The 16062-nt window shown below is 37.6% G+C and overlaps 1 protein-coding gene across 2 annotated transcripts in view; it reads right to left on the bottom strand.

Moving 5' to 3' along the window:
- The window catches only part of RELN (reelin), a 524894-nt gene that overhangs the window by 365787 nt on the left and 143045 nt on the right, over positions 1-16062 (bottom strand). For both annotated transcript variants that reach the window (XM_049641337.1, XM_049641338.1), the window contains exon 3: positions 6067-6202. In XM_049641337.1, coding sequence (XP_049497294.1) covers positions 6067-6202 — 136 coding nt within the window. The remainder of the gene's footprint in view (positions 1-6066; positions 6203-16062) is intronic.

Genomic DNA, 16062 nt, shown 5'->3' with positions numbered 1-16062 from the left:
ACCCCCAGTATCTTAAATAGAACACTGCTTGATTCTACTCTGTTCTTAGTTTTCAGAGAGTTCACTTATGGTTAAGTTGTCACTAATCCAGGCACAAATATGATCTTCTTTTATGCTCCATTTTAATTCTAATACGATGCTAGCATCTCTGCCCAAGCAATTAAACTTAAATCTACTAGTGATAAGTTTTGCCTTTATAATGCACACATTCCCTCCCTACTGGAATCCCTTTATGATAAGGAATCACATGGAATCAGCATCCAAAGAATGAACCTCCATCATACATATGACAATCAAACCCAGGTTTGACATATAAATCTAATGTGCTCTCCACATTGCAGAAATTTAAATAGGTGCCTCTTATATTTGAAAAAGAGCCCAATATAGTGCTTTAATCATAGTGAATGCTCACAGATATTCCCTTGTCCCCCACATACACTCATGGACCAGATATTAGTTTTCAATGTCTGATTTGTCATTAGTTTCCCTGTGTTTGCTCACTTTAAGTAACATTTTCAAAAGATTCAAAAACTTTCAGTAAATATTTTGGCACTAAAATAAACAATAAGGTGCCTCTCGATATTTGAATGAACTAGATAATATTACCACATTTCTACATATAGAGATAGGTTTCAAAATGAGGCTAGGAAACACATGTTGGCCACTTAAAAAATCTGAGAGATGCTGGGGCACCTGGGTGGCTCAGTTGGTTGAGCATCTGACTTGGGTTCAGGGTATGATCTCACAGTTCACAAGTTTGAGCCCCACATTGAACGTGCTGCTGTCAGTGCAGAGCCTGCTTTGGATACTCTGTCACCCTGTCTCTCTGCCCATGCCCCACTTGCTCTCTCTCTCAAAAATAATTAAACATTTAAATTTTTTTTTAATTTTGAGAGACGTTGAGAGTGTTATGCTAAGTGGAACAAGTCATACAGAGAAAGACAGATACCATATGTTTTCACTCTTATGTGGATCCTCAGAAACGTAACAGAAGACCACGGGGAAGGGGAAGGAAAAAAAAGTTAGGGAGGGAGCCAAACCTTGAGAGACTCTTAAAAACTGAGAACAAACTGAGAGTTGATGGGGGGTGGGAGGGAGGGGAGGGTGGGTGATGGGCACTGAGGAGGGCACCTGTTGGGATGAGCACTGGGTGTTGTATGGAAACCAATTTGACAATAAATTTCATATTAAAAAAAAAAAAGAGCGAGACATTGATACCAACCACCAATTTGACACAATTTTCATTGTATCAATACCATGGGTGTTTTATCATAATAAAATAGATAAGAGATCATTTTAGAGGCAACTATAGTGAAGTAGCAAAAATCACCTGCTTGAAAGTGGCCTGCCTTCTGAATCCAGGCTGTATCGACCACTGGGTGAGTTACATTAGGCAATTTATTTAACACCTCAGTACTTCAATTTCCTCATCTGCAAACTGAGATAAAAACAGCACCTACCTCATGGAATTACTGTGAGAATAACATGGATTAAAGGATGTAAACTACTTACAACAGTAGTTTTCAAAAATACTAATGTTCTAGTTGTTATTTTACAACCGCTCTTCCCGGGTAGTTTCTCACTCACTTTTCGGGTTAGATGTCTGGAAGGTCTCTGTCCTTCCTTTCTTCCCTCTTTCCCTTGTCATGTCTCTACACTTTTGCCTCTTCCCTCCTTTTCCTCCATCTCCTTATTCCTCCTCCTCCTCCTTCCTCTTCCATCTTCTCTCTGTACCCCCACCTTGACCTTGGGATGTTTGGAGGGGATTTACATCCAAGAAGTTTGGATAATTAAATGCCTCTTTAAACTCAAGGCTTACTAGTCACTCAAGAATAATCGAATATAAAAGTAAAGACAAACCATACTGATGTAAGATCTGAAGACTAAGGAGTTCTCTGAGTGAAATTATCACTTAAAATGTAAGTGATATCAACAGGTATCGTAAAACTAATGACAAAATAATTTCAGCTCCTGATCCATTTACCACATGTGTACCAGTACAGCCAGCAACTTCATCCTCAGGCCATCCTTTGCTCTGTCTCTTGCTTGATTATTTTTAACGACAAAAGCAGTAAACAGATGGGCCCAAATGACTTTGTGGCTAAGTGGTTTATCAATGAAATCTGGTTTAGTCAGACAGTGTGCCGTTTCCACTTCTCTAGGAAAAGCACACAGAGAACATTACAGAATAGCCTTGGATTTTAGTTCAAATGTTCCATAACTCGTATGATGGGGTTTTTTTCCTCGAAGAATTTTAAATGCAGGGCATCTGGGTGGCTCAGTCAGTTCAGCATCTGACTCTTGGTTTCGGCTCAGGTCATGATCTCACAGTTGTGAGATTGAGCCCCATGTCATGCTCCATGCTAAACGTGGAGCCTGCTTGAGATTCTCTCTGTCCCTCTCTCTGCCCCTCCCCAGCTCTCTCTCTCTCTCTCTCTCTCTGTCTGTCTCTCAAAATTAATAAATAAACTTTAAAGAATTTTAAACAGAGAACTAGGTTTTAAAATCACAGAGTATGCATTATACATTTGCTGTATTAATATCAGGTTATTAAACTGGGTGCAGCATCAATTTAATTGCCAGCTTTAAAGAGACCATGTAGGGGATAAATGATAAATATTAGCTGCCTTGGTTTTCTTCAAATCCAAGACATCATCAATTGTAAGATATTAAGAAATAAAATTAGGACTGCCAGTTGTAAGATGCCATCAAAGGTAAAACACAACCATAGTTCAGAGATCCCAAAATGTAAGAAAAATCTGTACCTTGGGATCAATAAAACATGATATCATTATTAGCTAGTAAGAAATATTTATTGGGGCACCTGAGTGGCTCAGTTGGTTAAGTGTCCAACGCTTGATTTCGGCTTGGGTCATGATCTCACAGTTTGTGAGATTGAGCCCCACATTGAGCTGTCAGCACAGAGCCTGCTTGTGACTCTCTCTCTCTCTCCTTATCTCTCTGTCCCTCCACTCCTCATGCTCTTTCTCTCTCTCTCAAAATAAATAAATAAAAAACATTTTTAAAAATCTTAAAAATTTTTTTAAAAAGAAATATTTATTGAGGACCTTCTATTGTCCATAGTTTCAGTATTAGGAACTATTAGGTAAATAAAAATACTATGTACATAGTTCCTGACCTTGGGAGATTTAAAGCCCAATTAAAAAAGAAAACACGTGTGAAAAATTAGCTAATGACATGAATTAACTAACAACATGTAAAAGTTACATAAAACATATTACAAAAGCTTATAAACATAGTTGAAGCTTCATTTCCAAAATATAATTCTTCTTACCTTAAAAAATGATAGCTTTAATTTTGGGGATTAGTCAGAAAAGAAAGAATCACGGTATATTTATAATCAAATGCCATAGGTGTTGTGTTATTTTATTTTTGTTTAATACTCAGAGTTAATGTTGAACATTAACAATCCTCTTCAAGTATTTCTGGGCACATACTAATTACAGAAACTAACTCTTATATATAGCTCTACTAAACACATCAAAAATACTGTAGAAAGAAATAAAGGTAAGAGATTGCAACTTGAGTTTAAAAAAATCTCAGATAAATTACTTCAGTGGTCCAAGTTCGATCTTCAGTTTTCCTGTACTCTCTCATAAACTAATCAGAAAGAGATCAACAAATTTTATTGGAAAATATGGGTGAGGATATACGAACATCTTCTCAGTCAATAAATATTACTTCTGACTAAATTATTTTTCTAAGAAAACATTAAGACTTAAACTACCTAAATTACTTCTCAGAAGAAAATAGAGTTTGATGCCCTGGGAACTGAGGCCAGAAGCCATCAAATATCAGTTTTAAACAGATTCAATTCAAAACTACATCTATTTGGAAACAGGCAGTTGTATACTGCTGACACAGGTTTATTTTGTGTTCGGCTTTCAAAAAAGTAATTCTTGTTTTAAATGAAGAAGTTATGCATAGCAAGAATTTAGATTATCCTTCATAGCGCCAACGTGAATAAGATGGATGTGCCAAAAGAGTCAGAGATCACTATTAAACTAAAGGAAAAGAGAACACTGAGCATCATTTATCTCAAGGGCCATTTTCTGTGATTTCTATATGTGAGATGTTGTACAAACTGTGGCAGCAATCACAAAGAAATAAAAACGTATCCCTGTCCAATCTAATCTAATAACAAAGGCATTAAATTAACTCGAATAAGTATATAGTAAAATATAATCAGCATTATAATAGAGTTACAAGCAAAATGCAACAGTACACATCATTTCTGTTGTTGATGTCTTAGAAAGCTTTAGGGAAGCGTTGGCATTTTAAACAGATCTTGAACAATGGGTAGGATTTTAATAACTGGAGTGGAGAGAAAAAATCATTCTGGGCTAAAGGAAAGCAAGGAATGTTTAGGGAGTTGTGCCCTATCAGGAAGTGCGTCTGGTGGAAGATAAGAGAGAAGATGATAAGCAGCTAGACTGGGGAGACTCTTCAAACCCAAGCTAAAGGGCTGGTTTTCAGAAAGGAGGTTTAAGTATCCAAGTTTTGAGTGACCAAGGTTGTGCCTTAGGAAGACTAATTAGACAGCAATGTGCAGGATTGACTGGAGGAGATAGGCTGGAGGTGAACAGATCATTTAGGAAGCTACTGTAATCATCTTAGCAAAAGGTACTGGAAGGAAAAGGCTCAAGTATGAAAAACTTTCCGAAGGAGAAATGATAGGATTAAATGTCAATCAGCTGGGTAGGATTAATCTGATGCTTGCAGCATGGGTAACCCAGGAGATAGACAGGAAGTATATAATCAGTGATGCGGGAGCCATAGGAACCCTTGACATTGAACTGTATGTTTTTAAAGGGGAAGGAAAGGTAGTGGTGAATTTTAGAGTATGCAGGTTTTATGGAATTTTGTTGTTTGAGCAGAAGGTTCAGAATCGAAAACCATTCAAGATGCCTTCCAGCTCTGTTTTGCCTGACTGTCCATAGAATAGCTATTTATGAACTGCCTTTGGCTGTATTCCATTGGCCTACACATCCACTAAACAAATATTTCGTGGGTGTTTACTGTGTGCCAGTGACTGTTCTAGACAGTTGGGGCAAATCAGTGAACAAAACAGAAAAAAATTCTTGCTGTCAAGGCACTTCCATTTCAGTAGGAAGTGACAGACAATAAATGACATACATAAATAAAGAAATGAAGTATATTATGCGTTAGAAGTAAAAACATATAGGGCATAAAAAAAGAGAGAAGACTATGAAATATAAGGACTGGTGATTCTGGGCCAGGGCTAGGGATATAGTTTACACGGAGAGATGTCACAAGTCACAGCATTTGAACCATTGTGCAGTGTTAATATCTAAGGATGCTGTTGGGACAATGCTCACTGCATTCCCCAGCTTCCTCTTAATGAAAGCACATGAAAGAGTCATTATGTTTCTATAGACTCCCTGACTCCTCATTACCACCTCACCTAACTGATCCCATTTCTCTCTTGGCACTAATGACCATAAAGCTGAAAGCTAAATTTGAGATCTTTCTCCAAAACATGTATGGAGCCTCATGGCACTTTTTTGTACTTGTTTTTATACTTTGTTTCCCTACTGCCTTGACTTTTTCACATACTTTTATCTTCTTGTGTATCTATCTGTCTATCTATCTATCTATCTATCTATCTAGACAGACAGAGAGAAAGAGAATGAGCCAGGTAGGGGCAGAGAGAGGGGGGGGAACAATGGATTCGAAGCAGGCTCTGTGCTGACAGCAGAGAGACCAATAACAGGGCTCAAACTCACGAACCATGAGATCATGACCTGAGCTGAAGTTGGATGCTTAACCAACTGAGCCATCCAGGTGCCCCATATTTTTGTCAGCTAAAATCCAATCTAGAACTCTTAAAGTATAAAGAAATACGCAAAATTAAACTGCTAAAGTTGCCTTTTTTATGGTTTTGAAGTCTTTTTGATACCAAAATTAGTGGCTTTAATTAAGGTCAACCTTGTTGAAATACTACATTTAAATACTTACCCTATATGTAATCCCATGAGAGGTATATTTGCTTTCCCTACAGTCACAGACACTTCTGGTACTTACATGAAATTCACGCAGCCAGTGCCAGCAGGTGGGGCAATCCAGACGAAGCTGAGGTTGGTTGTGGGCAGATGACTCACATGAGAGGCCACCACACTGCACATAAACTGGTTACCAAACTGGTGGTCAGACATGATTCCTGAGAGACAGAAAGGAAGGGAAGCTGTCATAAAAACAAATAAAACAAAGTCTTTCTTACCATGACACTAACAAGAGTTTCTGGACCTTTTTCTTTTATGTTAAGATTCATCATGCTGTTTGACTTTCCTGTAAGCTTTGCAACTTTCTAACAACACATTTTGTTGTTAGAAGGATATTCATCATTTAAACCATTTTTGTTAAGGAGCAATCTACTAATTTCATTGCTATTGTATTTTCTTTGCTTTGATTTTATGGACTGGTCTTAGTCCATCACCAAAGACCACCAGGACCACACCTATAATATGACGAGGTTGGATTTATTGGAAGCGTTTACAGCAAATGAGACCAAATATTCTTGGAAACTGGGAAGTACCTCAGTAAGAGGATGTTAGCAAAGGCTTGTTAAAATATTTGTATTTGTGTTAAGTTATTTAAGAGAGGATGGTGATCTATCTGTCCTGGGAATTTCCTGATTTTAGTACTGAAAGTCCTGCATCCTGGGATTCCCTAATCTTGCTGGGGAGGTTACAGGGTTAGGTAGGTTTGCTTCTGGATTTGGTGTTATCAGAAAGTGGGACAATTTTATCACTGAGTATCTTAATAATTTTTATCTGGGAGATATGAGGAATGGCATAGGCCAAAGTTGTGACTGATAAAAAAGCAGCACAGTCATGTTAGCTTAGAGAGAGAGATGGTCATTTTTGTGATTTGCACCGTGTTCTTGATTTTGCCTGCCTGTGTTCAGACATGATTACAAAGTGGTCTGGGTTTTGGCTCAAGCCATCAGTTTAAAGGTGGCCTTGTCCTATGTTGATATTCTCTAAAATGCTTACATTCCACATGAGAGTACCATGACTGAGCTGTGGGCACCAGGTCAGCTCCCAGCGGAACTATCAGGGGATGCTTTTTTTTTTAATAAGATGATTTATCTTATGTTTACCTCGGATATAAAATATTAACCAATAACTCAATAATAAGAAAATAAACTCAATTTTTTAAAAATAGGCAAAAGACACGAATAGACACCTCACCAAAAGATACACAGATGGCAAATACATGAAAAGATGTTCAACATTCTATGCTATGACAGCATGGCAAAGTAAAACAACAACGAAATGCCAATTCACTATTACATGGCCACAGTGCAAAACACTGACAACACCAAATGCTGGTGAGGATGTGGAACAACAGGAACTCTTATTCACTGCTGGTGAGAATGCAAAATAGTACAGCCACTCTGGAAGACACTTTGGCATTTTCTTACAAAAATAAACATACTCTTACCATATGACCCAGCAATCATGCTCCATGGTATTTACCCAAATAAATGAAAGATTTCTGTCCACACAAAAACCTGCACATGGATGTATACAGCAGTCTTACTCATCATTGTCAAAGCTTGAAAGCAACCAACATATCCTTCAATAAGTGAATGGAAAAATAAATTGTGGTACATCCAAACAATAGAGTATTACTCAGGGCTAAAAGGAGATGAGCTATCAAGCCATGAAAAGGCATGCATAAGTAAATGCAGTCTGCTAAATGAAAGAAGCCGATCTGGAAAGGCTACATACTATATGATTCCAACAATATGACCCTCTGGCAAAGACAAAACTATGGAGACAGTAAAAAGATTACTAGTTGCCAGGGGTTAGGAGGGAGGCAAAGATTAACAGGTGGAACATAAAGGATTTTTAGGGCAGTGAAACTATTCCATTTAATAGTGGATACATGTCATTATATATTTGCTAAAACACATAGAATGTCCAAAACTAAGAGTGAATCCTAATGTAAACTACAGGACTTTGAGTGGTAATGATGTGTCAGCGTAGGTTAATCTGTTGTAACAAATATATCACTGTAGTGCAGGATGTAGCCAATAGTAGAGAGTTGGGGGGGGGGGAGTGGGGGTACATGGGAAATGCCTGTACCTTCCATTCAATTTTGCTGTGACCTAAACGTGCTCTAAAAACAAAGTTCGTTAATAAAAATATGAATAAAACATTTCCAGGAAGGAGCAATTAAGTAAAAATTCATTTCCTGGGTATGTAAACTTAGGTGAATGACTTACTCTATCTGAGACCCAGTTTTCTTGCCTATAAAATGGAAATACCATGTCCCCTCCACCATAAAGTTATTGTGGGAATTAAATGATCCAATACACATGGAAGCATCTAATACAGTGCCCCATGTAGGAAGGTGCCCTTCCTACATGTCATCCTAATAGTTCATACATTCCTCATCATAGCACTTGACCATCTTTCCAAGGAGTCTGTGGGGAACTGCACTTTTAATTTTTATATTCCAAGCAAGTATCACAATGCCTGATACATCACAGATATTCAAGAAATATTTTTCTCAATAAATACAAGAATGACTTAACTTAAAAAATTAAAAAAACAACAGAAATTATACCTCATACGTTATATTACCTAGTGAAAAAGAATCTTCTAGAATAGAAGTATAGGTCGTATTGGACAAAGCAATAGAAAAACAGGTCTATATATTTTGACATATTCCAGTGATGCCCTTTTTCACATTCAAGTTTTTATTTTTTCAAGCTACGTCTTGAGGCAAAATTCATCAAGTCAGAAACCACAAGGTTAGGGAGGATAAGAGACTTCCCAGGGAAATCACAGAGTGCCACAGGAGACTCAGCGGCCATGACTCAGGAACTGCCACTCCACTCTGGTTGGGCATAAAGCAGAAATTCTGTGTGTGTGGAAAATGACACAGCTGCAGGAGTCAGCCTGACCAAAAAGGAAAACAAAAGTTCCAGCCACAATCATGTGGGAAGGGAAATGAATCAAACAAAATAAGGTCTCAGGGTTTCACAGCCTTGGTAACAGGATTCATATTCAAAATCTCCCCATTCTTCAAAACCCCTCCTAGAAAGTGAGTCAATGCCTAGACTGCATATTACTACATGACAACTTGTAAAAGTAGCTATATTGCTGTTGTTACATCGTCCCCTGCTCTGAGTAAATACGCCACAGAACAACATTCTTGCAATCCAACAGTCTGGCACAGCAGTTCCCCAACATGGCTGCACAGTGGCACCATCTGAAGCGATGGAATAAATTCTGGTTCCTAGAGATTCTGAGTCAACTGGTTTGGGATAAAGCCTGGGTTTTAGGAGTTTCAGAAGCTCACCAAGCAATTCCAATGTGTAGCCAAGAAAATGTTGAAAATGTGTCTTAGTAAAATGTTGTCCAGGCCTCAGGGCTTAGAATAATATGGACATGGTACCAATATACAGTTTGGAAGTATCCAGCAGTGACTGACACAATGGCCCTGAGAGTAATGCAAAATATCCCATCCTTTACCCACTACTGTTAGAACCACCCAAACATGTATTCTGGGGCCTTTTTATGTATCTTCACATACTATGAGTGTGCTGTGCTCTTTACTTTTTTAACAAAGAGCACTAGCATATTATACTGTTACCATATTTTATTTAGTTTTACTTTTTAACTGAAGTATAATTAACACACAATGTTAGTTTCAGGTGTACAATATAATGATTCAATAATTCTGTACATTACTCCATGCTCATCGTAAGTGTACTTTTAATCCCCTTTTATGTTTCACCTACCCCCCTCCACCTCCCCTCTGGCAACCATCAGTTTGTCTTTTGTATGTAAGAGTCTATGTTTTTTATCTCTTTTTCTCTTTGTTTATCCATTTGTTTTGTTTCTTAAATTCCACATAAGAGTGGAACCATATGGTATTTGTCTTTCTCTGTCGGACTTATTTCACTTAGCATTATAACCTCTAAGTCCACCTATGTTGTTGCAAATGGCAAGATCTCCTTTCTTTTATGGCTAACATTCTACTTTGGGTGTGTGTGTGTGTGTGAGTGTGTGTGTGTATATGTACACACACACACTCACACACACACACACACCACATCTTCTTTACCCATTCATCTGTGGATGGACATTTGAGTTACCACATTTTAATTGGCATTTTCTTTGAAAATATGTAAGGGTTGGCAGAGTTACAATGATTAGAAAACATCTTAATATCAACCAGCAGAAAAAAATAGTATTTACAGTATACAGTATACAGTATGTCTGTTTTGGATTAAACACTCTGTTAGGCTCTGTGGAGGTACATAGAAAACATGTAGGACATAATCCCTATCTTGAAATGACTAGAGCTGGAAAAAGAAAACTGGAGCAAACTTACATTGTAAATAAAACATCTGGAAAATAAGTGCTGAATGAGTAGTATTTGTGAAAATTACAAAATAGGAGAAGAGTGATTAATAAAGACAATTATAATAATGATTATAATAATTCTTATTAAGCACTTACTATGGCCTGCTGCTTTTGTGTTTTGTGAATATGAACTTATTTGAGGCTCTTCAACCCTATGAAGTAGGTGCTGTTATCTTCTCTTTACCTATTAGGACCCTGAGACAATGGAGATAAAGGAACTTGCTCGTGCTCAAAGAGAAAGTGGATAGGATAGCCTGAATCCAAACCAGTGCCCCTGCTATCCAGTCAGATATTAAAGAGGGAGGCTGGAGTTGAGTCTTGAGAGAAAAGCCAAGATTTCCCATATCTGTTTTTATTTACACGAGGCAGCAGGGAATAACCAAGACACTATCCCCTCACTCTGCCATGCACTGCTGCATGACCTTGTCAGGGAACCCCTTCTCAAGCTTCAGTTCTGACATCTATAAACTGCTGGTCCGTGATCACTAAGAACCCCTCCAGTTCCATGGCTCTCTGAGTACAATCTAAATAACCAGAAGAAAGATGGGAGGACATCTCACAAAGGCAGACACAATGAGCAGCGATGTAAATATAAAATGAGAACCAGGAGAATGAGCAGTCAGACTCAGCTTCCAGGGATCTATGAAACACAATTTACTGCATCCGCCACAGTGATCTTCTTAATGGCTTGTGTCATGAAAGACATATGCCATCTAATTAATGTATGTGATTTGGGAACCTATTCTTGGGATAACTATAATTTGAATTTGATAATGAATTTCAATTTATGATGGTGCTTTCCCTGCTGCATGCTGGATAATGGGATGCATACTGGGTTTTTAATATGACTTGAAAAAGGAAAAACAGGATCTATAACAGAAATTAATTACATGTATCTCAGGGAGATATATACTTATTAAATGTGTATGTGTGTACTGTAGCAATACTAAAGATTTTATGTTCATTGTTGTGGTTATGTGTAAACTCTTATCCAAAAAATGTTCATGGGGAACCTCTTCCTCAGAGATAAAAAGCTGTACTTTTCCAAGTATACTATGGACTAAGAGAAAATCAGCACTTCAAGAAGTATGGCTCTCCTGATCTATCTTTGGGCAAAGAAAGTAAAGCATAATTTCAAACTCTGAAGTTCTACAAGATGGGTAACTTGTCTAGAAAAATTTTAAAGCATCCATGTTATGAACACATTTTCCTTTTGAATACTGTGTATATATACTTGAACAATACAGAATATTCCCAATCTAGCTGTAATTTCTATATTAAGAAACAGTCAATATAACTCTTTGACATAGTATGGGTGTTTTAAATTCATTAAGTCATTCACACCACTGAATATCTAGTTTAAAAATATCTTAATATTTGTCTTAATTGAAGTTGTGGTTGAAGGATACAAATCTGTACCACAGCTTCCTTTATCCACATTATACTTCTGCAAGATTAGGCTCACGGTGTCTTTAATTGTTCTAAAGTTGCTTCCATGATTCCTTTTAAGACAGTGATACACATTACTTTGCCTTCTGGGATGTCATTTTCCTTGACAAGTCTTCAGTTATTTTAAGTTTGTGACTAAACCTTGTATGAACTCCATTTTCCCACAGGAATACTTTTCTATGCTTTTAATGTGCACACCTTGGATCTTCAGAACTGTAACTAAAATTTCTATAATCTCCCCATCTCTAAAATAAAATGTACAGATTCTCATAAAAATGTAGGCTATTCACTTCCAGGAAACACACTGAAGACTTTATTACCCCAAATAACCAATGTAGTAGGAAAATGACACATTCTTTTTGGGTTTATTCTGTATTTTATAGATTAAAGATGTGGATCACTCAAATCTGTTTAGTTTGTAATTTGCCATGGTTAGTGCTAAAGTGGGTAGAAACATATCCTGGTTTACTCTCATGGTTTTCCAGAACTGAGATATCTGTGGATGAGATATTTCCAAAGAAAGGGCAAGTACATTAATATTATAGATCTTTGTTTGTGGAAAATGTAACTTTTATACATAAAATGATGAAAACTTAAAAGAAATATGATTTTATCATTTCAAACACTTCCAGAAAATATGGTAGAATGTTTTATCAGGGAGTTTTAGGAATTTATTAACATGTCTACATAAGAAGTGGAAGATAAGACAAATATTTAAGGTGATTACTATTTGCTTTTATTTTTATCATTTGCTCTTTTCTTAAAAGGGGTATCTAAAGACTTCCATCATGTAATAAAAAAATAGACCCTTCTGCAAATCTAGTTTGGAGAGTTAGTGTTATATTGTAAGTGAATAGAGAAAATGAATTATAGAGTTCCTTTTAGTCATTGTTTAAATCTTTTCATTTGATTTAAATACAAGTAACTGTTTACTTACAGAATTTGACTTTTCTATTATTTGCCTTCTTTGCTAGGTCAATGTACTCAAACATTTCAACAAAGCCAAACACGATATTATATGGTAATATAATTTACATGGTAAAAAGTAATCACAGAACTTTCTGGAAACATCCTTATTGCACCTTATTTGTGAAGCACCAGTCTGATGAAAATGGTTATGAAAAGAATAGCTCTTAAACAGTGCTTCTAGATAATGAATAGTCTGTGCACACATGCTCACACATATACACTGGGTATGTTTAATTTTTAAAACATTGATTTAAAGGCATCTGGTCTCATATTTAAGTCTAGAAGCAAAAAGCACTAAAACCTTTAAAATCATTCTGAAATTGTACACCTATCAGCGTAAGTTAGAAATGTATGAGGATTCATGCTATTTACACACCTTTTGTCAGCTGTATAAAAAGATCTTATTCCATGTCAACCCGATTCTTTCCTCACTCATTGCAATTACAAAAAAAAAAAATGAGAATTACTGCTGCTGCCTTCCCTCTCTGTTCCTCTCCCAGCACTACCATTTACCAAATGCCTTCTCTGTGCCCAGTGTTTTATCTATATTATTACCTTACTACTATTGGAGGGGCAGTAGACAGGAAAGGTTGACAGCACAGACCCTGGAGGCAGTCTGCCTGGGTTCAGATCCTTGCTCCACTACCAAGGAGCTATGGAATTGGGGCAGGGTACTCAAAAACTCTGTTCCTCAGTTTCCTCTCCAGGAAAATAGAGATGGTAATAATAGGGTGGCTGTGAAGATTAAATGAGTGCACAGCATATAGTTAGCACTATATATGCTAAATATTATCATTCCCATTTTAGAGACAGAATTATCAAGAACTAGTGATCTTAAGTGATTTGTAAGGATAACAGAACTAGTAAATGACACTTGAACACATCTTTTTTTAAATTTTTTTCATTATAAATTTATTGTCAAATTGGTTTCCATACAACACCCAGTGCTCATCCCAACAGATGCCCTCCTCAATGCCCATCACCCACCCTCCCCTCCCTCCCACCCCCCCCATCAACCCTCAGTTTATTCTCAGTTTTTAAGAGTCTCTTATGGTTTGGCTCCCTCCCTAACTTTTTTTTCCTTCCCCTCCCCCATGGTCTTCTGTTAAGTTTCTCAGGATCCACATAAGAGTGAAAAAAAAAAAAAAAGAGTGAAAACATCTTTTATCTCACACTGTGCATTGGCTTCTTCCCTACCTATATCCTTAAGTGGGAGTACCTCACTTCTGGGGCAGACTCCTGTCCTGATCCAAAAGAAATCCTGTCCAAATCCAGTGATGGAGAGCAAACCACCTGAGAGTAAGCAGGAAGAGGACCCCCTCCTCTAAGTACAAATTCAGGTCCTCCTCCTCCTCCACCACCCCCTGTCCAAACACCTTAATTTCTTTAAAATTTTTTTAAAAATACTTATTTACTTTTGAGAGAGAGAAAGAGAGGGAGAGAGAGAGAGAACGAGCAGGGGAGGGGCAGAGAGACAGACACTGAATCTGAAGCAGGCTCTAGGCTCTGAGCTGTCAGCACTGAGCCCAACGCAGGGCTAGAACTCACGAAATGTGAGATCATGATCTGAGCTAAAGCTGGACACTTAATCGACTGAGACATGCAGGCACCCCCAAAACACCTTAATTTCTCATCAGATAGTTACTGGATACTCTTTGTCCTCTTGGTAGACACATCTCTGAGTTGAATATGATGTGAGACATCTTTAGGTCAAAAGTGCTTCCCTAAAGGGCAAAGCCATGCAGTTATACTTAGGTCTATGTGGCCACTGCATTTGACAGAGTAGCAACCTTTCCAACGAGCTATGTAAAAGTTGGTATTAACCGAAGTTCTCTGATCCATCCACTGGTTCACAGTATACCTCTGTTACCTTTCCTCCTAACACTGCATACAACCCCACCCCCTCATTAACAGTTGCTTGGTGGCAGTTAATCACTACATATTGTCTGCCCCTAGCCTTTCCAAGCTAACTGCACCACACTGGCTACCTGTTCAGAACTATATTTTGCCTCACACTCTGGTGCCTGCTTCGCTGAATTGTCCTGGTGTGTGTAGGATTCATAGTACAACTTCCAGGCTAGAAGTCAGATTTAACACATTTGCAGGCCAGAAAAATCCAGAAAGGAAGAGGCTTTAAAGACATAAACCCCAATGAATGAAGGAGGCTGAAAACAGCCCCAGCAAGGCTTTCTTTAAAAAACAAAACATCTGGAGCGCCTGGGTGGCTCAGTCGGGTAAGCGTCCAACTTCGGCTCAGGTCATGATCTCACAGTCTGTGAGTTCAAGCCCCGTGTAGGGCTCTGTGCTGACAGCTCGGAGCCTGGAGCCTGCTTCCAATTCTGTCTCCTTCTCTCTCTGCCCTTCCCCTGCTCATTCTCTGTCTCTCTGTCTCAGAAATAAACATTAAAAAACAAGACATCTTGCATAACTGAAACATTATACCCATTGAATAGCAACTCTCCATTTTCCCTTCACCCCCAGCCCCTGGCAACCAACATTCATTCTATTCTCTGCTTCTATGAGTTTGACTATTTTAGATACCCCATATAAACAGAATCATGCAGGATTTGTCCTTCAGTAACTGGTTTATTTCAGTTGGTTAGGTTCATCTATGTTGTCACATATGGCAGGATTTCCTTCTTTTTAAAGGCTGAATAATACTCCATAGTAAGTATATACTACATTTTCTTTACCCATTCATCCATTGATGGGCATTTAGGTTGTTTCCATACCTTGGCTATTGTGAACAGTGCTGTAGTGAACATGAAAGTACAGATATTTCTTCAAGATCTGATTTCAATTCTTCTGGATATCTACCCCTAAGTGGAATTGCTGGATCATATGTTATTTCTATTTTTAATTTTTTTGAGGAATCTTCATTGTTTTCCATAGTGCCTATACCTTTCTGTATTCCTACCAATACTGCATAGGAGTTGCCATTTACTCACATCCTTGCCAACACACCTTTTTTTATAATAGCCATCCCAACAATTGTGAGATGATATCTCACTGTATTTTTTATTTGGATTTCTCTGATGATTAGTGATGTTGACCATCTTTTCATATACCTACTGGCTATTTGTACATCTTTGGAGAAATGTCTGTTTAAGTTCTTTGTCCATTTTTTAATCAGGTATTTGTTTTTATACTGTTGAGTTGTAGGAGTTGCTGTTCAACAGATATAAAGTTTCAGTTATGCAAGATGAATAAGTTGTAG

This window comes from Panthera uncia, chromosome A2 (assembly GCF_023721935.1).
Source record: "Panthera uncia isolate 11264 chromosome A2, Puncia_PCG_1.0, whole genome shotgun sequence".
In the NCBI taxonomy this organism is placed as follows: Eukaryota; Metazoa; Chordata; class Mammalia; order Carnivora; family Felidae; genus Panthera; species Panthera uncia.
This window is presented reverse-complemented; position numbering and strand designations above follow the sequence as displayed.